The sequence below is a fragment of the Pomacea canaliculata genome, linkage group LG2 (assembly GCF_003073045.1).
Source record: "Pomacea canaliculata isolate SZHN2017 linkage group LG2, ASM307304v1, whole genome shotgun sequence".
Taxonomy (NCBI): domain Eukaryota; kingdom Metazoa; phylum Mollusca; class Gastropoda; order Architaenioglossa; family Ampullariidae; genus Pomacea; species Pomacea canaliculata.
The window spans coordinates 20,401,469-20,425,174 of record NC_037591.1 but is presented as its reverse complement, the minus strand read 5'-3'; the positions used below and the strand labels follow the sequence as shown (position 1 = coordinate 20,425,174).

Sequence of the window (23,706 nt, the reverse complement as noted above, 5' to 3'; positions counted from 1 at the left end):
TCGTCTGTGTCATGTCAGACTCCAAATGAAGTTCTGGAACACACCCGCTGTTGATGAGGATGCTTTCTACCATGACGTGACATCTGAAAATCTATAAATCTCACCTTCTGCCCGCTCTAAGAATATCTGCCTTTCTGTTAAAAGTTCCTAAATGACGATCTTGAGGCGATTGAAAATGACTCGCAGCAAACATTATATAAGATAACACTTTACTTATCCGAGAGCGCAGCTCGTGCAATATTGCCGAGTAGACTATGTACAAAACTAATGATGATGATGATGACACGTCACAGTCTCTTTAACGATTATATTGCCTTCGGCAACCTGTCACCTGAAATGATCGTGGTAGTGGTAGTCATCGCAGTCGTAAGGATTACACACGCATGCTCAGGTACAGAGAGAGGAAAAATACAGAAGCTGTCTGTGGACTCACAGAAGATGTACATTACTTAACTGATAAATAAACGTGAGCTGTGCACGTGCTGACGTGTGTCTGTGTGAGAGAGAGAGGAGGGAGAATAAAGTGGCTGGAGAAAAGGAAGAGAATTTAAAGAAGAGTAAAAGGGGCAAACGAGAAGGGCTAAGATGAAAGTGACTTGTGGCGGGACAATAACAAAAGCATGTTCAGGCAAAACTTTTATCTCCTTCGCCTAACTTTACACAACCACGCGCTTCACTATAGTTATCTTTCAGCACCAGCCCTCTGTAGGCATCACAGGATGCGAACTCGGGGCAGTTATTAACCTCGTAGGACACATTGTGTTACGACCAGGTGACGAAAGTACAATTCTTTGGGGGCCTGAAGATGTAGTCGTCAGGGTGGAAGTTAATCAGAGACGCGTTGTAGAAAAACACATTCTGAAAGAAGGGCCCTGTGAAACAAACAAAGATAATGTTATAGTATTCTTTTCAGTCTGTTAATTACAGACAGGTATGTGAATAGTGATCAATACACATTAGATAATTTTAGAAACAAATAATGTTCCTGTGTGTGTGTGTGCGCCCGCGCGCAAGTGAACGACCCGAGATATATAATTATTTATTGTTACTAGTGTAAGTCCATATATTTATCTTCCAGTTTATGTATATACAATGATAAGAGGAAAAGAAGGAAATATAGTGTGTACACGTGTGAGTGTGTGTGTGCGCGAGTGAAATAGAAAGAGACAGAGACTTCGTCTGTATATCCACTGAAAATTTATCTCTAACCAGCAAAGATACATTTCGGCTCATTGATTAAACACTTATTATGAATTGGGATTCAGGTTGAGAATTTTCTATTTTCTACATGCTATAGTTAAATACTTGTGCGTGACAGTTGTCAGGCTTGACCGTCTGCGCACAGCGAAGGAAGGACGGGATGGAGGAATTAGGACAAAAAGGAAGAAAAGAAGACTAACCACATCCCTGTGCATTCACCTGTTGATGTGAATTGTGTATGTGTGTGTCTGTGTGTGCACGCAGATGTATACAAACTGGGAACATACTTCCATTCGAGACTCCATACGTCTCCTCAAACATGGGCAGATGTTCGTTGGTCATGGACACATGAAAGCGCACCCCTCCATCCATCGTTCCTGTTATTTCCCAGCCGACCGTGGTGAAGGCTCCTGCACCGTACAGGGTGTCCGAGAAGACGATTGTGGAGTTTTCTACATCCACAAACAAGAAAAAAGTCTGATGTCACTGGTAACATTAGAGACGGTTACGTTTTGATCATCCTGAGGTTAGGTCTTCTATCGTCATGGCCAGGAAACACAGTTAAGACAGAACTACATTTCACTTGTACGACAACTACATTGACCTCACCGCTCAATAGTCACAGCAGCTAAACGTCACACGACAGGTCAGTGATGTAACCAAGCACGTCATCTAGTTATACCGTGGTTAACGGCAAACACGTCCTACAGTGACGTCACACATGTCTTAAATACTGCGGCCGTTGGCGGTACCTGGCATGCACTCTTCTTTGAATGGTTCAAGAAGCCGCCGTTTGGTGCAGGTGGCGTTGATGTCGGTGTGGTAAGTGACTGTATACAAAGTTTCCTGTACACAGAGCATACTGTTTCTCCTTAATTATTACGGATTGCCGTGACCCCAAGCCCAGTACAATGAAGTACACACACAGACTTCGTAAGTATTGCAATAACATAGAGTGAGGACAGTAGTGTCAGTTAGTGTAAGACAGATGGAAATGATGAAGGGGGAGCATTTGTGTGCTCAATAGAATTACAGACGTAGCACAAACATTTGTGGGTCATTGTCAATAGACTTGCTAACTGACTTACAGCTGGGTAGTCAAAGAGCACTCTTCTTCCATATGGCATTCTTTCAGAGGGCAGATCTCGGAACTGAACCTTTTTCAGCTTCGCTGAGTAAGCCATCATGGTCATCCTCTGTAAGAAATGGCTATTTAGTCATTAGGATGCTTAATACTATTTATTTCTTATATTCTGCAACACTTGATTAATGTCTACTAGTCAGCTAAGATGACTGTCCTCACCTTGCTTATGGTCTGCTTTCCATCGATCAGCGTCCCTGACATGATGGCTTGACCTGCAATGAACTCCTTAGCCACGCAAAAGTCAGATGCCGGAGTTGTAGGCGATAAAAAGGACGAGATCTTGAAAGTCCAACCAGTTTGGGTAGATAATGCCAAAAAGAGGAACAGCCACATCGTATGTTGCATCTGAAAAAGAGTGTGAAGGTATTATGGGACACCTACTTGCACTGAAGCCAACTGACAAACGCTCACACAAGACAACTTGAGCAGAGGCGGGGCTGGCTGTTATTTTGATAAACAAATCTTGTGGGTACTACAGTTATTCAGTTTCCTTCACCATATTAGCTATATCTTAGTCATGCATTGACTTGTACAATCTTAACACTATGAAGTACTTACAGTTGTAAACGTCTGTAAACATTAACGTACCTTTACAGGTGGCTGTCGCCGTGCTACTGATAACACCAGCAACACGACGCTTGCCACAGAAAACAGTTTTGAAGATAAGACGATCCAGTGGTTTTAAAGAACTGGAACAGAACTTAAAAATATGCTCTGTTAATCTGGCAAAATATAGGTTCCTATGAAAGCTATAGTATTGTTCTCGAAAGCTGTGTAAGAGAGTGTATGCGTGTGCACGTGAGTGTCCTAATCGTGAGTGAATGAGTGGACGAGGTGAGATAAATAAAGGTAAAGGTCATTCCCTTACCTTTTCAGGTCGTTTGGAGTGGGGGGAATTAGAAACTTCACTTTTCTCGGTCCCAGGTGTATACGAGGGCGGTGCCCATCTCTCCCTCGCTGCCTTACCTTCCCCAGCCCTGGGGTCGAGTCAGGTACCCGTTCCCACCAGCTGGGTAGACTGGGGTAAGTTAACTGCGCTAGTCGGGTATTGAACCAGCACGCTCTCAGTTCGGACGTCAGCACTCTCCAACCACTCGACTATCCGTTTCCCTGAGGTGAGTTAATGAACGACCCAGAGATCGAGGTGGGAGAAAATGGATGATCATTGGAAGATTCGTGCTGGTGTCAACGTGAACGATTGTAGCCGGGGTTCGTGCGTTTGTGTGTGTGTGTGAAGGCACATGGGTTTGTGCAGATGAATATGTAGGCAGAAAATGTCTGATAAGACAGTATAGCCCTCTAGCCTGAGCCAAAAGACTACCAGCCTGACAAAGCTGTAGTCCTGTAGGTAGTCATGCTACACGTGAACGTACCACGTGGCCGCCATATTGAACGCCTGTCTTGTTACGGATGTGTGTCCTCGCCGACATCACCCTGAGTATCGATCATCTGCACCAACTCGTCAGGAGCGGCTCACGCCCGTGGACTAATCACAAAGAGGCATTAAAATGAATTAATATTAAGACGAAAGAAGTAATGAGATTGTCAGTCAGTCCGTTTCTTCTCTTCCTGCCTTGTCATTATCATTAGGGTTGTTTTACATTTAGTACAATAAGCAGATTGAAAGTAACGGCGGAAGTGTCAGATACTAGACACACATAAGATTAGTTTCTTTAAACAAACAAAAACAACACAAGTAAATGATGCCTAGCTTTCACGATGTTTAACACCCTCGTGGGCTAAATGTTTAGGCATGATCTTTGTGCCACCTAAACTCCATGACAGATACCTGATAATAGTTTTATAATCTTCAGAATTGTTAAGCCTGTTGGTCATCTGCCATTTAATAGTTTATATAAGCCGAAATGTCTGTGTTGATGTACCTTCATTTATTTGAGACACCTAGGTACTACATTACATAAGATGTCGAGTCTCTGGGGTAGTCTTTAGGGACGTGGGGTATGCCAAAGTGTGAGAACTGGATCCTCCGGGGTGAACCTGCAGACAGCTACTACTGAGGACCGTGCAGTGGAGGGACCTGGTGATGGTAGTCCCCAGACTAAACGAGTCAAACATCACAATCATATTTGTGTGAGACCCGTTGAACATATGTCGTAACTGATCAAACTGGCTAATAAATTTCCCAATGCAGCCAATCTCCGACCGCTTTTAAAATCTGATTCTGGGTGCCTGGGAAAATTTGTGGTGGGATTAATTACGAAACAACAAGAAGAAAAGGCCTGAGATTAAAAGGGTTAAAGACCACTACATAAAGAATTTAATATTGATACCTGCAATATGACGAGGGGCTTGGTCACAGACCAGAGCGCAAATGACAGACACACTTCGATTGACCAGCCGGCTGTGATGAGGACCATTTCATTAACAACAGATGTCGTCCTGCCGGGTCTAGGGGTTGGGTCTCCAGCGGAAAACAAAGATGTTCATGGCTGTTTATCTGCATGTTGACTGTCCTTCTCTGTCAAGCCGATCAATTGAGAGTTTGGACCCACTTGATCGGACTTTACTTCTTTGTTCTTGTCTGTCTCAATATGTGTATAAACTGTATATATTAATTGTATGAAAGAGTGAATGAAAGTAAGTCACGTCACTTGTGACGTTACCAGTAGGAAGACTGACAGATGACTGACACGACTGAGCAGACTTGACCGAATAAAGCTGTTGTCTAGTTGTCATTCTTTTCGTTGTTAAACCGCGACACTTCGCCATGCTCGCCAGATTAACTGTCACAAGGTTTTAAGAGAATTTTTTTGTTTGCTTTATCTGCAGACGGAGCTGACCAAAACATAGAAACTGAAAAACTTCATTTACCATCCATCATCTAGTTCCTCCGCTCTCTACAAAGTGCTATCCTTTCTGTGCACCCCATGGAGTCCCACGCGAGGTCAGCTTTATCTGGACATGACCTGAACATTACCTGGACATCAACTAAACCGACACCATCGTATAAAAAGAAAAAGAAAACATCATCACTACCTTCGGCACCATCTTTTTTCAGCCCTCTTCAGTGCTGACACGTGATACTCGTGAATAAATATTAGCAACAAACTGTCGCAGAGCAACACATTGACTCTCATTGAACTCAAGACCATTATTGCCCTCAATACTACCACCACCACCACTGCTGCTGTCGCACACATGTTGAGTTGGAAGACAAAGAGGTATAACTGTACATGGCTGTACACGACTATACAGGACTGTACATGACTGTACATGAATGCGACACGATTTAGGACTCCCTGCTATTTTCAAACCCACACATCAGACTCGAGGTCGATGAGTTTGCCATGTTTGGCAGTGAGTCCATCGGTAAAGCCATCAACCGCAGGAGTTCATGCACTTAAATGACTAAACAAATGGAGGTCAGGTTGACTATATTCATTGACTATAAGACTCGCACCAAACTCCACCATCCCCTAGGCTTTTCCCGGTACTTGTAGACGTCTTTGATCCTAAGCTTTCATCGTCGGCTTGCTTAAAGTATCGATGGGTCAGTCATTTATGTCAGCATCACTCAAATAGTTATCTCCTATCTCTCATGATGGAACTAAGTTCACCATAACTTAAAAAGGAGCGATAATACTAACACCATTGACAGTTCTTCTCAATCAAATGGAGAAAGAGCAATTATGTCAGCATGCACCATACCACACACACACACACAGACACACATACACAGATAAACACACACATGCACGCACGCACGCACACAGAGGAGCAGGACCATATATTTCCATGTTCAAACACGTGAGTACGCACGCCCGCATGTACTTTACAGTTTGACAAATCAACCATCAACACTTATTAACCGACAGGCTGGTTAAAGAGATCGTTGATGAAGGTTGACTCAGGTCAAGATTGCCTTACAATATTAGTAGTAAAAAAATAGTCCCGTTTGTTGGCGTTAATAAATGCAGCAGGCAGTCTGGCTTAATTTGAGGCAAGACACCACAGCTGAAGCAAACTGTCATTAAGCATCGACTAAACGTACTGCGCCAGCGGGGGCACGTCACTGGTGGTCTTATTAAAAAACCTCGCCATCCTCCGCGCACTGGACAGACCCCGGACCGCAGCCGCCACTTGAAGAGGGAAACCCTCCAGTCGCAGAGAGAAAGAGGGAAAGGAAAGGAAAGAGAAAGAAAGAAAAAAGAACTCATCTGATCACGTAGCCTAGCTGATTGCTTGTTACTGGTTATCACCAATCATGGGAACCTGCACCCTGATCCTTAGTTATGAACTCAAGGCTGGAGTTACGATGGAAGGTAGAATTATTATTATTAATAATAATTTTGTGTGTGTGTGTGTTGGGAACTTTAATGTCCAGGTTTCCTTTATAGATCCTTTATTTGGAAAAATGGTCTTCAGACATCTTTCATGTGATTTTGCTGTCTTAAAGTTCTCTTGTGGTGTTGTCTAGTACATTCAGTACCAAGGTGTTAAGGTTTGAACTCTGCCGGTCGCTCATGGCAATGCTCAAGAACTGTTCAGACCGATGAAATTTGTATGGAGAGAGAGCTTTGAGTTTACTGCTAACGACCTGCTTACCTGCTAGGTAATGTAAGTAGTTAACAGATGTGTAGACTAAAAAGGAAAAAGTAATTCAAATATGTTCTTTGCTTGGGAGTATTATCGCAGTTATACTTCTTGCTTATTCTGAATTAGTTCAACCGCATTGAACACAGCCGACGTGTGATCACGTGATGGTTTGGCACATCACAGCTATGATGATGACGAGCAGGTGGTCTGAAGGTGTGTGCTACAGATGTATGTAGGGATTATTGTTCGTGGTCATCATGCTGTGTCTTGGTGGATTTCAATAACAATCACGGACACTATGTCTCTCCATTTTATGGATTGTTTGATATATTCATCAAATGCTTCCAGTTGGTCATCATCCAGCCGGCTGCTTTGTGCGACAGCAAGGTACTTCTATTTCGCACTGTGGAAAAGGGAGGATGGCAACGTGTCCCGATAAGAGATCCGAACCAAACTCTTCTGTGTTTTCTTTTCTGTGTGAGAGTTAGGACATGCAATAAATAAATCCTCTTGGGGCTGTACACGTGGCTAATCTTTGCATGACCTCTGCAGTTTGGATCAAACAGCTTTTTTTAAGGATGTTGTTCTCGTTCGCCTTTTTTTTCACGCTTTCGCCAGCTTTCGAAGTAAAACTAACAGTCGTGTGCAAAACATTCACAGGAGAGTTGGTGACTAAAGTTTCTTTCTATAACAAGGGTGGATAGTTTGTGTGTATCTGCTGATGCACGCGCAACACGCACACCAACAAGCACGCTGTTTCAACTCACACGATGTTTTCTTGTGCGTGTGGCATTATTTACTCAGTATATGATATTCTAACTAAAGCAACCTAACGGACAAAAACAACTGTTGCAGATGTGTGGACTGTTGTTCCCGATATTCTGGCTCTTGCTCTGTCGGACGCTCTCATTGTTTACCCAAACAACATTACAAGTCCGTGTGAAGAGGACAACGTGGTCTTCGCTGTGGGTTCTAAAGGAAGGTTTGTGTGATGTGTAGATGGTGTGTTGTCAATGTGTAGATGGTGTGTTGTCAATGTGTAGATGGTGTGTTGTCAATGTGTAGTCCGGTGTGTTGTCAATGTGTAGTCCGGTGTGTTGTCAATGTGTAGTAATTATTTATCTACTTTACATTATTAATGACATTATGGGACCTTACAAGACATTTCTTGTGAACATGGAGGAAAGGTATGGTCTGAAACAATATCAAACAATATTCATTGCAATGTGCAAGTAAAGTATGTGTGTGTGTGTGTGTGTGTGTGTGTGTGTGTGTGTGTGTGTGTGTGTGTGTGTGTGTGTGTGTGTGTGTGTGTGTGTGTGTGTGTGTGTGTGTGTGTGTGTGTGTGTGAATATATAATTATACATATCTTTACATTTAACGGTCACTAGAATACACTTTTATGCAGTTTATGAACAGGAAGCAATTGTAGCAATGGCATCTACAAGACTGGAAAGCATTAAGATAGGTATTTTAATTTGTTTATATGTTTAGTTATTTTGTTTGTTACAGAAGTTACGCTACGATATACTATCATAAACAAGGGCTGCTAACAATGAACGTGGAACACCCGTGCCAGAAGGACGACGAGATGTTGCCACTGAGCAAACCTTATGACCTGGAGGTAGAGCCTGATAAACCTGTATTAATATGGATTCATGTTAGAGACGGGCTGTACTCAGATGCTGTACTATAGGCAGTAGACTATTTCACACCATATCATTCAGCAGATCATAACAATTTTATTCTTCCCAGTTTTTATGTATTTGTGCCGAGCATTGCAAAATAATTGCATATTTGTCTCACTGTGTTTTCCGAACATTCTAATTCTACAACTACTGAGGACTTACTAAAATATATATTTTCAATAAAACTAATAATTTGTCGAAAAAAAAATTTGAGTTTCACAAATGAGCTAACAACAACACGCGCTGTACAGTACAACGAGTGATAAAACTAGCCTTTATTTACAAACGGGTTATTTTTCCTTCTCAGTTCATACGTATCCTGGACACGAGGATACAAAAATGTCTTGGAGAGATGTGCGTCCGTTCCAAAAGGTCAGACATTCTTGTTGTCTTCAAGCTGAAGCCATTCTGTAAACTAGTATTTCCTAACCGTAAATCTTTCTTTCTTATTTATATTATTTATGTTCATCTTCCTCTGTTTGTGGAGCAGAAAACAGATAAAAGGCTGAAGTTTCAATATTCAGAAAAGCAGCACTGAAAATATTTCACTATTTAGACCAATTTTTTCCAGAGACCTCGGCAATTATTTCTGTGTTGGTTTCTCAAGCCAGAATCTTGCGTATTGCCGCTGCTAGTGTAAGTAATGTATGTCTGTCTGTCAGCCTGTACGTGCCAGTGAGAAGACCATGCCGACTGCCAAAGAATTACACAGAGCTTGGGGACGAGCGTCTGACAGAGACGGACTACACGGAACTTGTTTATGAAAAAACTTCCCCCTATCAGGTCATCCGCATCTTGCAGTCACGTGTGTACGGCCGCGTGCTGACGCTTGATGATGACGTCAGTAAGTGTTTCTGTTGACGTCTGTTGACGGTAGACTTTACGAGCTCTCGTCTCTCGTCTCGTTTTGTGCACCTATAAGGTGGACTACTTCGTCAACACAATGTTGGCATCATAGCAAACATTGGACTTCTACTTCAACATAGCGTTAATATCATAACAAACATCTGACTGCTAAACCTGCTTTAAAATAAAGTTGATTAAGTACATGCAGGAGGTTTTTATTCAAAGCATGCAGCCTCAGAATACTTGCATGCGTGTGCAAATGGAGTAGTACAGATGTGTATTCTAGAAATGATGGAAGAGTGAGTGTGGGTAGAAAGTGAGTGAGAGGGGAGAGAGGGTGTGGGCCCGAAGAAAATTGATATTCTGCGATTTTTGCAGTGATTGGTGAAAGTGACGACATCTACAACCAGACAGTGCTGGGGGTGAACCGTGGGAACAACTATGATGGAGCGTCTGTTCTTATTCTAGGAGGCGGTGATGGCGGGCTGTTAAATTTGCTGACCTCCCTGCCTAAACCACCTCGCCATGTTTTGATGGCAGAAGTATCCTTTAGACATTCACTAGTTGTGCTCTCTGGCCTACTCTGTCATCTGAGAAGTGGTGACATTTTCACGAGTCTGAAAGTCCTGTCAACATTGCTCTAGTGACATTTATATGGCATTACATGTGTACGCCGATTGGTTAGTTCGCTAGATGATATGAGATGCTTTACGGGAAGAGTGAAGTCTAATAGTTACTTCTGGGTGGTCCTATCTGGAATTGTGTCATGAAAATGCATGCATTCTCTTAATATCTCTAATATTCGCTTAATTGGTGTGAAGGCTTCAGGTTCCGCAGCAATGTTATTATGTCTGCTCAGCTGTTCACACCAACATGGCTAGAAAAGCAGAGCAGCGAAGAGACATGATCCTTGCTGAAAACAGATGAACTGAAACCTTTGTAAAACACAGTGCAAATGTTCTGAATTTTTGTTTGAAACAAAACTCTAGTGTTTAAAGTCTCGGATTTCAAATCGAAATGTTCCTTGAGGTGTGGCCAGATTGATGAAGAGGTCATGAAGGCGTGTGCCCGCTACATGCGATCTTTCTGCGGCAGTGTGCTCGACACATACAAAACAGACTCCTACACAGTAAGCCTGAAACAATAAATACCCTGTGTCATATATCTGTATTCACACAACCTTGGTCATGCAATGGGTAATCGTATTTACTTGTAGTTCCCTTTTCTAATAGTATGTCTTTCGTGTTGCCTTTCGTTTAGTTGACATCTTCACATAAAATATTGATGTATAAACTTCATGAGAGTTATTCTTCTTCCATTCATTCAGATCATGGTGAAAGACTGTGTGGAGGTTCTCAAAGACAGTGTAGAGCAAGAACACAAGTTTGACTACGTCATCAATGATCTGACTGAGTTCTCAGTGACCAAAGACAAATATGGTATTATCTCAACATTAGTGTTTATTTCGTACTCATAGTTTTCATGATCTGATCCAACACTATAATATGAAAATACTATTTTCATGATCTGATTATATCAAGACTGTTTTTCATGACCTGATTCTACCAAATTCTCTTTAAGATTTTTGCCTACCAGTATAGTTTAAACTTTTTTAATATTTTGATCGGGATTTCTTAATACTTAAAGTTATGAAAAGTTACAAGACAAGAAACAGCTACATCTAACACTGAAGAGAGAATTTAGTATTATCTGTCACTGATTTATGTGTCAAACATCCTAAAACATTAAACCAAAGTTTCAAAATTTTATATCTAGGTTTTTCCTACGACTTCAAGACTAACAACATATTGATGGAACTCAGTTACAAGTGCTTGGCTGATGGAGGGAAATACCTTGCCAGGGTGTGTTGTCTCAAAAACTACTATTATAACAACAAAAATAACAATATAAATACAATGACATCAACAACGCTTTTAAGTATTGTGTAAATTGTTATTCAAAGAATTAATTTCCAGAAAGAACAACAAATTTTTGCTTTCTCACTCAGCATCACCAAAAGAATTACACACGGAGTTTCTAATCATTGTGAGAAACTCTACAAGCACAGAGCTAGCAATGGTTAGTATTATGTATTATTAGCCAAGCAAAGGCGTGGTTTCAGACAGAATTGTAATATATTATCAAACAATGCAAGCAAGCAGCCATACTCAAAAGACTGACGGAAAGTGTCTAAATTGTTTAAATGTGACTGTTTATAATGACAGGGGAACACACTCAGTGCCAAGGGCTACACAGAGAGAATCGAGCAAGAGTTGAGAGACATAGGCTTCACTTTTACCAGATACGAAAACCACGTACCCTCCTTCCTCGAAACGTATGCACTGTTTCTCGTCTTTAGCATTTAGTTTTCTTGTTACCTGGTTAAGAAGGGCTTTTAAATTACTTATTTGAACTGTGATCTCGTGGTTAGCTTATGTTGAGCTGTTAGACTTCACATGAACTGTTTGTGTGCTCGAAACAGGCTAGTGAGTAATCGTTTGCATGAAACTCTCTCCAGGTATTGCTTTTACGAAGCTGTGAAAGCATAGCGGTTGTCAACATGAGAAAAACAACGCCCCAGGTATTTCTAGCCATCGCTGATGCAACAACAAACCTTTTCAACGTTCGTCTCACTGATTACCAAAAGAGTATCTGCAGTCTTAAACATTTGTATTACAGCTTTAGTGTTCCGACTGAATGGTGGAAAGTGTGTATGACATTTTTTACATGGTTCAACGAATGAAAGAGGTTGTGACGACCACTGGATCAGTTTCTTGCCATCTAATGCGACAAAAGAAGGATAACAAGATAACATAAACAACTTAAAGAGCTCTGCTGGCAAGACATTATTACCAAGACCAGCTACATGCCAGCAGTTTATTTAATCCTTATATGCAAAACGGGAAAAGTTGCATTGTATATTTTCTTTGAGTGTTCGTGTTCGGATAGTTTCAACATTTTCAGGTTTCAAAGACGTAATCCGAGCTTCAAATATCAAAAATAAACTGCAAAAGAATAAGTTGTGTTTTAGATTCATAACAGTTTTTACTATTCTAATGTAAAGGTCTCGCAATGACACATACACGTTTATATACACACGAAAAAAAAGAATGTTAACATTTACTGTTTGTCACTTCGCAGAACCAAAAACGCAGTTGGTATGCAAATGCTTATCACTTTTGTTTTAAGGCAATCTTCCGTATATCATTATCGCGGCATACACGATTATTTTCAGCTTGCTCTTTTATTGTGTCAGTGTCTGTAGGTGAGTTCGAAAGGTCTGTTGACATTAAAATTTTGGAAAATATACGTGAGTGTGTACTGGTATTTCTAGTTGGTACTAGAATACTTAGGTCCATTGTGTGTTGAATTTTCTATACATTATTATTAGGTATATAAAAAGGAGTTTTTTTGCTCGCTCCTTTCAGAAATGTAAAGACTATAACATGACTTTTGACTGAGTGTAAACGTACAAAGATTTAAGCTTCTCGTTACTTCGACTTCAGGGTTTATGGATATCTGTTGTCCATATATAGGAGCTTAATTGTATCACCATCTTCAAAGCTATAGCGTTCAATAAAGTGTTCTGGTATTCACGTCGAGTGCGCAATTTACAAGTGTAAAATATGCATGGCACACTCCTAGTCGGTTTCTTCATAGCGCTCAGAAGTTAAAATCGTTGACCTGTGTCCATTGATAACACGTACAAAAGCTTGGAGATCACAAACTCACAACTGATCAGTCGACATTACAGACTGGACTGACGTCAATAAAAGTGTTTCTGCTGGCTCACGCAGCGAATCCCGTCAAGGCACGTGTATTGTTTGTTTTTGGGGGGTGAACCAAAGCGAGAAAAACTACTTCAGTAACGCACATGGCACCTCAGCACTCGAACTGCTCGACCACTTGCACTCAACCATCGTACTAAAACGTGTGTGAGACGCCACGCTTACACCTTACACTTCGGGGTCAAACAGAGGGGAAAATAGTTACTTTGCGCGTGGATTTTAAGCATTGCTGTGTTCACGATCTCGATCTTAATTATTTTCTAAATATTTCTTCAGCACGTAATTAATAAAGGGTAATTAATAAATTCTATATAGAGCTAACAATGAAAGAAAGATAAAAACAGTATTGCAAAAATAACTTATTGGCAAGTCTTCAATACGTATCGCCATCACTGAAACTTAGAGCTTCTCGACATGTCGCAACTGAGGCTATCTCATGGCGAGTAAAGCGCGCACTAAATCGGGTGATTTAAAGCGAAGAAGATAAAAGCGGTAGAAACGTTCAATTTAATTTTTAGTTTTAAATGTATGGTAGTGAAATGATTAAATGTATTTTTGAAACAAACCATTTTTTCACATCTAGGTGTAATCTCGAATTAGATTGTATGTTGGAGTGATTCCCCTTTACGGAAGTCGTGACAGCAGCAGACAACTACGATCACAACAACGACGAGAAGCCACAGACTCGCTGTGTTACATACTACTTTGTGCAGAACCTACAACTTAAGACAGATTATTAAGAGGTTTAATTATAACGTGCAAGAAGGTAGCTTAAAATTGTTAGCCACTGCTATCGCTAAAAAGACGATTTTTCTAAAGTAATAAAGTATATCTTTTTGCGTTAATTTTCAAAACAGTGTTGTTATAATTATAGTTTTCGATTTCGCTAATACAGTCGTTTCACTTACGATCTACTTAATAATAACACAGGCACACAGAGGAGAGAGAGAGGTCCACAAACTTTTCCAGAAAAAGATTTTTTTTTATGTTTTTGGTTTTGTAATTCTGTCGACAGATCTCAGGTTTTACGTAGAGACGTCAGCATTTAGTCGGTGGTTTATTAACGTTAAATTGTAAAGAGATAAGCAAGAAAGGATATATAAACCCTTCTGAAACTGTTGGAGGAACAGATTCTACCACTATTATCAGGAGGAATTTAAGAGTTAAAATTCGGGTAATGTTTAGGACTGTTACCAGAAAAGCTTAGATGGTGACAGCATCATTCATCAGGTACAAGAAAATTACAGACAAGGATCGGACTGTACCGTTTTTATGAGAAAAATGAAAACTGCATAATTAAATGTAACCCAGAATTCAAATTTCTTATTTTGTTTATTTTCATGAAGCTATGCGCTCTTTCTGCACAGAATGGAAGGCGAAGATTACGGTAATAAAAAATGCAAAGGTGAAAATAAACTGCAAACCATTAGTCCTAATTCTCAGCATGATGGAAAGTGGCAGAATCCAGGATTCTTAGATGAAGTAAGAAAGTAACAATTTATTATCAGCAAGTTATTTGATTGGGATTTTCATTATATCTGAAACAAAAAGATATAATTTGTTAAAAACTTTTCATGCATGGTGATATATAGCAACTTATAATCTGCCCATTAAATTTACTAATGCCTGTTAGCTAAGTAGACGGGTTTTGAGTGGATCTACATCTTGATATGCTCATGAAGTTTGGTGAATATAGCTCTGATTTTATTATTTGTGCATATATTTTTATTTTTGGCCTAATAAAGCATGTGTGAATTAACATTAAAAATAATGAAAGGTTGATAACTTACACAGTTTGATCTGGTGCATCCACTGCATTTTTTAAACTTAACCTTAGAGAGCCTGTCCCACCCAGAATGTATGCAATTTAGGCATTTACTCATTAACTTTATGGTGCAAAAGTAATATAAACTAGTGGGTCATTATTTATAATTATTAAGTTTAGTATCATTAAATCTCTGAGCTAGAAAATTGAAACCTCTGTTGTAACCTTTATGACCTAAAAACATTTAGACTGCACGTCTAGTAGTCATTGAGTCTATTGGTAGATTAATCGATTAGCATGAAATAACTTTCCTGAGACATGGATTTTTAAAAATATTTTAAAATCAAGTGATACATTAAGCTTGGCATTTCTTTTACCTTTGGTTGATGCAACTTTTAGCACCTGTCACCAATACAGTGAAGGTTGGCTGTCCAGGGTTCAGCTCTGATCTTGGGCACACTGCATGTGGCATCTGTTTACAGCGATGGCTGCCTTGCCGTAATATAGCCTTAGTTGTTGGCTCAGCGTAAAATGACAATTTCACTGTACTTTGTACTTTTGTTGTGAGAAATACATTTCATTTGATAGTAGATTTGAAACAGTGCATTTTGTTTGCTCTGCAGCACTTGATATCAAGTTCATCTGTTCTTAATACATCTGAAGAAATTGGCACCAGCAGTTCCCAGACCTTAACTCTGCCTAAACCATTTGCCTGTGGTATTTGCCAGAAAGAATTTGGCCTTACAAATGTCAAAGCTTTTCTTCAACATATGCAAGCTCATGTCAAGGAGAAACCATATTTCTGCACCGTCTGCCCTTCAACATTTTCACGAGAAAGTTTCCTGAAGATTCACATGTATAAACACACTGGTGAACGACCATTTGTCTGCAAAGACTGTGGAAAGGCCTTTCATCGACCTTCTTATCTTAAAGTCCACATGTGGAAGCACACAGGGGTAAAATGCTTTTCTTGCAAGGAATGTGGTGCCACCTATGCACGTCTCAGTTACTTAAAAAATCATATGTGGAAACACACAGGAGTTAAAAAATTTGTTTGTAAAGAGTGTGGAGCAGCATTTGCGAGAACATCTTATCTCAAAACACATATGACAAAGCACACAGGTGTACGTCCATATGTTTGTGAGGAATGTGGTGCATCTTATGCAAGGGGTTCTTATTTGAAGGTGCATAAACGCAAACATACAGGCGAAAAACTGTAAGCATTTTTATGCAGTATTTTTTTTAAACACAGCTGATTTCTGCAAACTACATATAAATGAGCAAGTGAAGGTGCATGCATTTTAAAACTAAGGAAAATTCTGAATAGATCAATATAAATGTACTTAGTATTGTTTATGCAATGTTGACAAGCGGTAACAGTTTTAATCACCATTAGTTGATTTTGGTTCATCATTGTCATTCCATACACAGCCTGATTTAACTTATGATTCTTCGAAGGTTAAATTTTCAATTTTTATGGAAACAGTTTACAATAAATTTACTCAAATGTTTCTTAGACTTGCTATATCTTTTAATATTTAATAATATTGAATGAGTGTAACAGAATGGTTTTATTTATCATTCTCAGTCTCTTGGATGACTGATAACATGCATACACACACGCACGCATACACATTTTAAACATACTCACATTATTTCAGAAGAACAAAAACTGATTAATGTAAATGTGCAAAATATGTGTTAACAATGAAGTTTACAAGAGAATTACAGTATTTTTGTAATTTAAGGAAAAACTTTATAATAGTAACCAAGGCTAAAAATGAAAAGGTATACTATTTTTTTAGTAAATTAAAAATTGATAGCACTTCCCTTAACTCACTTGGTCCTGCATTTTAATATAAACTCATAGTTCTCATGCAGCTTTTTGGTCACTGTATGCTGATGCAAATTGCCAGTAGTTTCCATTATAATTAAAAGAAGACTATCCCAAGATAAACCACCTCTGTTAAAAAAACTGTAACTTAGTTTCAGTTTGGCTTAGTAGTAGTCTTACTGATAGTTTTTGGAAAATGGCTGAACAAAGTCCCTACATCCTACTAGTCACAAAGTTAAAAGGCTGGTATATAAATATATATAAGCTATATACACGTCCATGAGGATACAGATTTATGATTGGATTATTAAGATTGTGAGAGCTAAACAACACCGTTCGCGCCATCCCACACAAACAAGTGTGCCATAAAATCAACAAACTTCAAAGGGCCCATTGGTGCTGTTTGGTTTGCCTTCCATAGACAAAGAGTAGACCACGCCTCTGCGAGCTAGACAAGCTGTAAGCATTGGGCTGGGAATTTTTTCCTGGCGTTCTTAACACCACTAACAATTTTTTTTTAAAGTGCAAGGCGAATTACTTTACGGCTCTAGACGAGATACAAAATAAAATTCACTAATGACAATCGCATGTCGAATGCCACCGAACATAGCAGACGACAGAGCCCGTTGGGTCACGCCCTCGTTAAAATTAGCCAATGGGATTGTGACAGGGGTCAGCATCATGCAGCGGGCTGCTTTGACCCGAAACGCATCATTCAAAGAGATTGATAATATTTATTTTCGAACATAATTGAGCTCGAACTACAAATGTAAATTAGCCCAGATAAAGTTTCAAATATTAGTAGTGCGTTGTACCGTAAATCTCCTTTGAACTTGATTGTTTCAGGGAGTATGAAACTAATAGCTTAGCTGTTGCTGTCTTCATGTTCATGGCGTCATAAATTAATTTGATCAGAGGTATCATTCAATTAAAGCTTGCTTGTGCAATTGTCATCGTTTCGCGTGGTTGATTTGTACCATTATACTCGTCTATGTGAAAGTGGTAAGAAAGCGACAGATTTTAGTTGCCTGCCGTTTCTTCGTGAATTTAGGATTATTTACAGCTGCTAGGTGTCATAACAACTACAAAGTACACGAGCAGAGCAGACTACATTTGAATGTCTCCAAGTATTTAAGTTGTCATTTCTTCTGTTTAATAAAAAAATCACAACTTTTATTACTAGTTAGATCTTTGTATGTAATGACCTCTAGATATTTAATGTTTTATGATATATCAGTAAAAGTAGATACTAACCATATCACACAACGAATTGTGTATGAACTTTATTACAAGGAATACATTTACTGCCTATGGGACGATTATACAAACAACAATTGTTTCCACTTATTCAGATTTTCACAAAGTAAGTGAAATGCATAGTTTCTACTGCTCTGCACTGCCTAATAAATATCTCCAATGACAACTTGGGTAAAGTTAGACTTTGAAAAAAAACAAAAAAACAAAAAAAAGCAACCAAAAAAAAACACAAAAACAATAAGCCTCTTTAATAGAATTTTATGTTTTATTTGCACAAAATGTTTGAAGAATTTCTGTTATTTCTTTTACTTACCACATATTTTTCTTACACTATAAGTTACATAAGATTGCTTATTAAGGAATTGAAAAGCTATTCACTTTTGCAGGAATGGTTCCTGTAACATCTTAAGGACTGAGGGTTGTAACCACAGAACAAGGGAAACCATAAGCGCATTAAACAAGTTCTGATGGAGGAGGTGGAAAACCTTTCTATTGAGATTAAACCTTTGGTGAAAACTTTGCGCCCATGTAAACATGTACCACTTCGTCGACAACCTGCTGAGGTTCGACTTCCAACCAATTATGCAAGTTATAAGAATGTGCAAAGACAAGATGCATTATGTGTATCCATAAATGAGGAAATTTTGCTGCCTCCAGATGATTCCCTGTCAGGAATAGACTGTAAGAAAGCATGTGAAATTTCAAGTTCAGATAGTGAAAAACTGCGAAGCATAAAAATCATTTGTAAAAGTCGTGAACCTGATTGTTCAGAGATCAATCAGTTGTCAGGAAAATGCAGTAAGTCAAGGAAAGCTGGCTTAAAACCAATAAGGAGAAGTGTTCCTGTTAGCGCTGACTATGATTGTGTTTTGGATACAGACCTGTTATGTGATGAGGAGTCATTTATCACAGAATACAGCCAAGATACCACATCAGATAAGGTTTCTTCTGGAGATGCCGAGGGGTCTGCACATTCATTTTCTTCTTCTTTCACATGTGGGGACAGCATGGACGACATTCAGCAGACCAGACAGAACTTAAAGTCAAGCCAGCAGAAGAGGGAAACAGGTCTGTCATCACCATGCTCTTTTTATGATGGTGATGAGCTAGACAAAGATGATATAATAGGAAGTGCTAGTTTGGAATCATTTCTGAAAGAAGAACATACAGCAGCTGTATCTAAAAGTACTCAACAGAAATTAGAGAACCCTAAAAAACGGTACAGATGTGAGGAGTGTGACTCCTTGTTTGTCACAAAGCACAATCTTAAGACACACATGAGAGTTCACACTGGAGAAAAACCATACCCATGTAAGGAGTGCAATGCAAGTTATTCAACTAAATTTAATTTAAAGGTTCATAACAGGATGCACACAGGGGAAAAGCCATTTAAGTGCCCCCATTGCTCTGCTGCATTTATAACCAAGAACCACTTGTCTGTGCACATAATGACCCATACTGGAGTTAAACCATTTGTGTGTACAGAATGTGGCAGTGGCTTTACCACAAAGACAAGATTGAAAATACACATGAGGGGTCACACAGGTGAAAAACCATTTAAATGTTCTGAGTGCAATGCTGCATTTCCAGAGTCATCAGACTTGAAAAAGCATCAGAGAACTCATACAGGTGAGCGGCCATACAAATGTCCCACCTGTCATTATGCCTTCTCAACTAACTACTATTTGAAAAGACATTTTGTGATGCATACTAATGAAAAACCATACAAGTGTTTGGAATGCACTGAAGCATTCACTACATATTATTTTTTGAAGAAGCATATGCGAACACACATAGCACATCTGTAATCATTGCTGACATTCCAAGTGCTTGCTACATATAAGATTTTTATTTCATTTCCTTCTTTGTGTTTGTCATACATGTCTATCATTTATCTCCCTTTGAGCTTGCTTGCTCTCTCTCACACACACACATATTCTCTCTTTATTTGATATGCAATCATCCTTTTTCTCTCCCTTTCTTTCTCCTCCGTCTTTCACAAATCTGTTGCATTTCATTCAATTTTTACTTGAGGGCAATAGGTAGGTGCATAGGAGAGAAGGAAACAAATGTTCAGTATTAAACTTCCAAGTACTCTCTTATTACTGATATTAGCATTAGTACCACAGCATGGTATCAAATTCATGGATGTGACTAAGATGTGGAATTATTAAATATACACTAAACGCAAGTTTTGTTAATTTTTTACTTTTAAGGGCAATCTGAGACAAAAAGAAAAGAAAATGTTGTGCGTGTGCAGTTGGAGATAATGACAGATTCAGTCAAATCTGAAAAGACATTCCGTAGTTGGTTAAACTGTTCTCTTTAACAGAGAAAAGTATATTTATATGTCAAGAATGTTTATGCATGCTTGAATCTGTGCGTGCACATTAACCTTATTCTTCATTTTGCCTCCCAACTGTTTGTGTGCAGGATTTGGAATTTGAAATGTGTCTGTTTACCTTTTATAAACTAAAAATGATATTAAGTTTCAGTGGAAATGATAACATTTGCCTGCAGCTTTAGTTTAAAGATTTTATTTTTTTGTTTTGTTATATGGGTGTCACCATAAGCTTCCTCTTTCAGCGTTATCTTCATTTTGTCCAGTTCTTTGGGCACAAGGCTGTCATTTTTCTTGATTAATGTTTTACTGTTTGACTGCCTATTTTACGTCCAAAGTGACCAAATTTAGAAAAATGGAGAATAGATGAGGCACTTAAGTCAGCTAGTGTACAGTAATGCAATGGATTGGTGGGTTGGGTACATGTTATACATACCACAGTTTGACACTGTAGACTGCTTTTTCTCAAGGAATAGTCTTCCATTCTGATTAGAGCAAGATGTTAAATTTATTCAATATATTTTTAACTTTCTAATTCTGATCTGTCACATGGCAAAGTATTATTTTACTTGTAGAAAAAGGAAAAGGTGAGAAACACATTACAATTCACTGTCTTTTCATAAACTTCATAAGATTCCTTCACATTATTATGCAAACAACTCAGCATTCTTGCTTATACTTGGGTTTTCATAGTAAAGCTAAACTGGGAACATGAAATGAGTGGTTGTATACAATGTAACACTTACATAATCTATGACAGTTTTTAAATAGATTTTTCAAGGGATGGCACAATAGTTTAAGGAGTTTGGATTTCCTTCTTTCAGGATAGCCTGTAAGATTTTTTTTTATTGCATATGGTGCTGCATTGTATATTCAGTGTTTTTTAAAAGATCAAAGAAAGATTGAAGCATTTTCATTGTTTTCTAGTTTAACTGCTGCTTTTATAATGTACTACACTGGGTATAAAACTAAAATGAAGCTTAGATTACTTACAACTTTTTTATAAGGAGGGGAATGTCTCTTTGTTGATAATGATATTGTTTTGACATGTAGATCTATGGATATTTTTTTTGTTGGAGGAGGCTAGAGATTATTTTTTTTTTAAAATCTATTGTTGATGCCTTATTGAAGTATGTTGAGCAATAATATTTAATTTCTTGCATTTTGAAGATCAACACGGTCAGTGTTAACATTTTATCTGTTCAGAGATTTAAACTTTAGACATATATAATCAAATGACATGCTTTGACTAAAGAAGTATGTGTGCTCCTGTTTATAGTGATATATTCCACCATTGCAGCAGCAGTACAAGCTGAATGAAACTAGCAGCAAACATATTTTCAGCTTTACATCCTATGATACTGTGATGCTGCTGACTAACGATAAAGGATCTGTGTATTATGCAGTGCAGACCATCATGCACTCTTTGATAATAAAATAATTAAGAGATTTTCTCTGTGTGTGTGTGAGTCAGTGACTGCACGCACGAGTGTTCCTATGACTGAGAGTGCTGTTACCTCTTGTATAACTGGATTTCTGGTCATAGCTGCAGCTCTGGGCTTAGACAGGCTTTCAGCTAATGTGTGTGATAAGCTATGCTATATAACACCTGGTATGCTTAAAAGGTCTTGAGGATATTTTAGTTGGGCCCCATTTTTATTTGGAGTATCAGAATTTTAATGGAAGATAATAAAAATAGAAATGTATTGATCTGGAAAAAAGTAGATGAGTTGCAGTGTAATAGAAAGGTATAAAGGTATACTGTAGCTACAGGGGTAAACATAGAAGCATTATGTGTCAGATGTTACCATCAAAAGTGTATCTTTAAAATGAAAGCAGCAAACTATTTTGGTGGTGGTTACATCACCAGTGTGTTTATATGTGTGAATCTTCAGGAAACTGTCCTGAAAATGTAGAAGGGCAGACAGTGTAGACTGCATGACTTAAAATTAGAGGTGAAATAGTTATTGCAGTACTGCCGCACTACTTTAAGCTCAACATTGACTTCAGGTTGGCTGTATTTCTAATTTTAGTTTGTCATAGAGATGTGATATTTTTTATTTTTTGAAAAGGACAATGTAAGAGTTTGAAGACAAGATCAAATATTTTCTATGTAAATAAGAGATAAAAAATGTTTAAGCATATGGAGACTGTTAAACATTTACCATAGTTAAAAACAGTACAGTGGTATTGAGATTTAAACAGCTTAGCAGTCAACCTGGTTTTTGGACTGTATATTTATTAACAATCCACATGCAGATTGTTATAATTTGTTTAAAAGATTTGTCTCCATTTCTCAGTACAGTTTATGATTGATTAGTAATTTGTGTAAAGTTTCTGTAATTTACTTCTTTCATGACAGATTTTTCATTTGTGTTATTTAAAAAATGGTGCAATATGGTTATGCTTCTTGAAGCTTCTGGAATGAAAACTTCAGTTCAAAGAGGTTTATTAATTGTATGTAGCTCCCTGCTAAAGACTTTCATCTTGTTTACTTAGGCTCACATTTCTCTTTTGCTGTTTTTAATGGCATTGAATCTCTGCCCCAGACCCTTTTATTTGTCATTGGCCTTGTATTGTTCAGCTTCCAATAGTTTGTGTTCTGCCACAGCATCCAGAGATTTGCAGATTTTAAGATAAACAGTTATGTAAAGTTTTAGCACACTTTCAAAGAATGTAAAAGAGTAAGATGCAAAGTAATGTGTGAATGTGGAGAGAAATGTAGCAATGGGTTTAAATCTTGACCCAGGCTGGTGAGGAAAAGAAACATGAAGAATTCCTTAATCTAGGAATCAACAAGTAATTATTATTATTATTGGAATTATGGGCGGTCATACTTTGTCTACTCATAATATGTAACCTAGGCTACATAGTGCTGAAAATAGTGATTTTTGTCTTGTTGATAATGACATTGGTTACTGCCACTCTGAAATTGGTGATCCGTGAAGATGGTGGTGCTTGGAAAAAATAAATTATCAAAAAATGTGTACTCACTAACTGTACGAGTGCTGAGTTTGATCTGTATGTGAACAATGGGGTATAAATATAAAAAAAAATACTGTTAAAAATAGTCACAAGCTTATTTAAAAGTGATGAGATGAAAGCCGGAAATGTATGATAAAACCTCAGGTAATTTACAAACGCTATGGGATCTTTTATTATTTTTAAATATCACCTACTCAAAAATAAGTCTGTATTATATATGGCATACGATGAAATAAGTCAACATGTCCAGGTCTATTCAACTTTTCGAATGGTAAAATCTTAAAATAGACAAATTCGTGAT

The 23,706-nt window shown here is 38.4% G+C and overlaps 3 protein-coding genes across 3 annotated transcripts; 2 read left to right on the top strand and 1 right to left on the bottom strand.

Annotated features, from left to right (window-relative positions):
* Positions 1-623: 623 nt before the first annotated feature.
* Positions 624-3,045, bottom strand: LOC112556783. The gene is made up of 6 exons (XM_025226151.1): positions 2,933-3,045; positions 2,504-2,689; positions 2,289-2,396; positions 1,953-2,046; positions 1,488-1,652; positions 624-872 (listed from the first exon to the last, which is right to left on the bottom strand). The coding sequence occupies exons 2-6, from the start codon at positions 2,687-2,689 to the stop codon at positions 763-765; spliced, it is 663 nt and encodes a 220-aa protein (XP_025081936.1). The 5' UTR covers positions 2,933-3,045; the 3' UTR covers positions 624-762.
* Positions 3,046-6,355: 3,310 nt separating this feature from the next.
* On the top strand, positions 6,356-13,031 carry LOC112556767 (spermine synthase-like). Its single transcript, XM_025226113.1, has 11 exons — positions 6,356-6,627; positions 7,757-7,883; positions 8,414-8,525; positions 8,897-8,961; positions 9,252-9,433; positions 9,814-9,977; positions 10,475-10,564; positions 10,763-10,874; positions 11,212-11,297; positions 11,661-11,770; positions 11,954-13,031. The coding sequence occupies exons 1-11, from the start codon at positions 6,570-6,572 to the stop codon at positions 11,982-11,984; spliced, it is 1,137 nt and encodes a 378-aa protein (XP_025081898.1). The 5' UTR covers positions 6,356-6,569; the 3' UTR covers positions 11,985-13,031.
* Positions 13,032-13,631: 600 nt separating this feature from the next.
* LOC112555117 (zinc finger protein 98-like) lies at positions 13,632-23,405 on the top strand. Its single transcript, XM_025223335.1, has 4 exons — positions 13,632-14,453; positions 14,591-14,705; positions 15,612-16,205; positions 18,511-23,405. The coding sequence occupies exons 1-4, from the start codon at positions 14,431-14,433 to the stop codon at positions 19,885-19,887; spliced, it is 2,109 nt and encodes a 702-aa protein (XP_025079120.1). The 5' UTR covers positions 13,632-14,430; the 3' UTR covers positions 19,888-23,405.
* Positions 23,406-23,706: the final 301 nt, after the last annotated feature.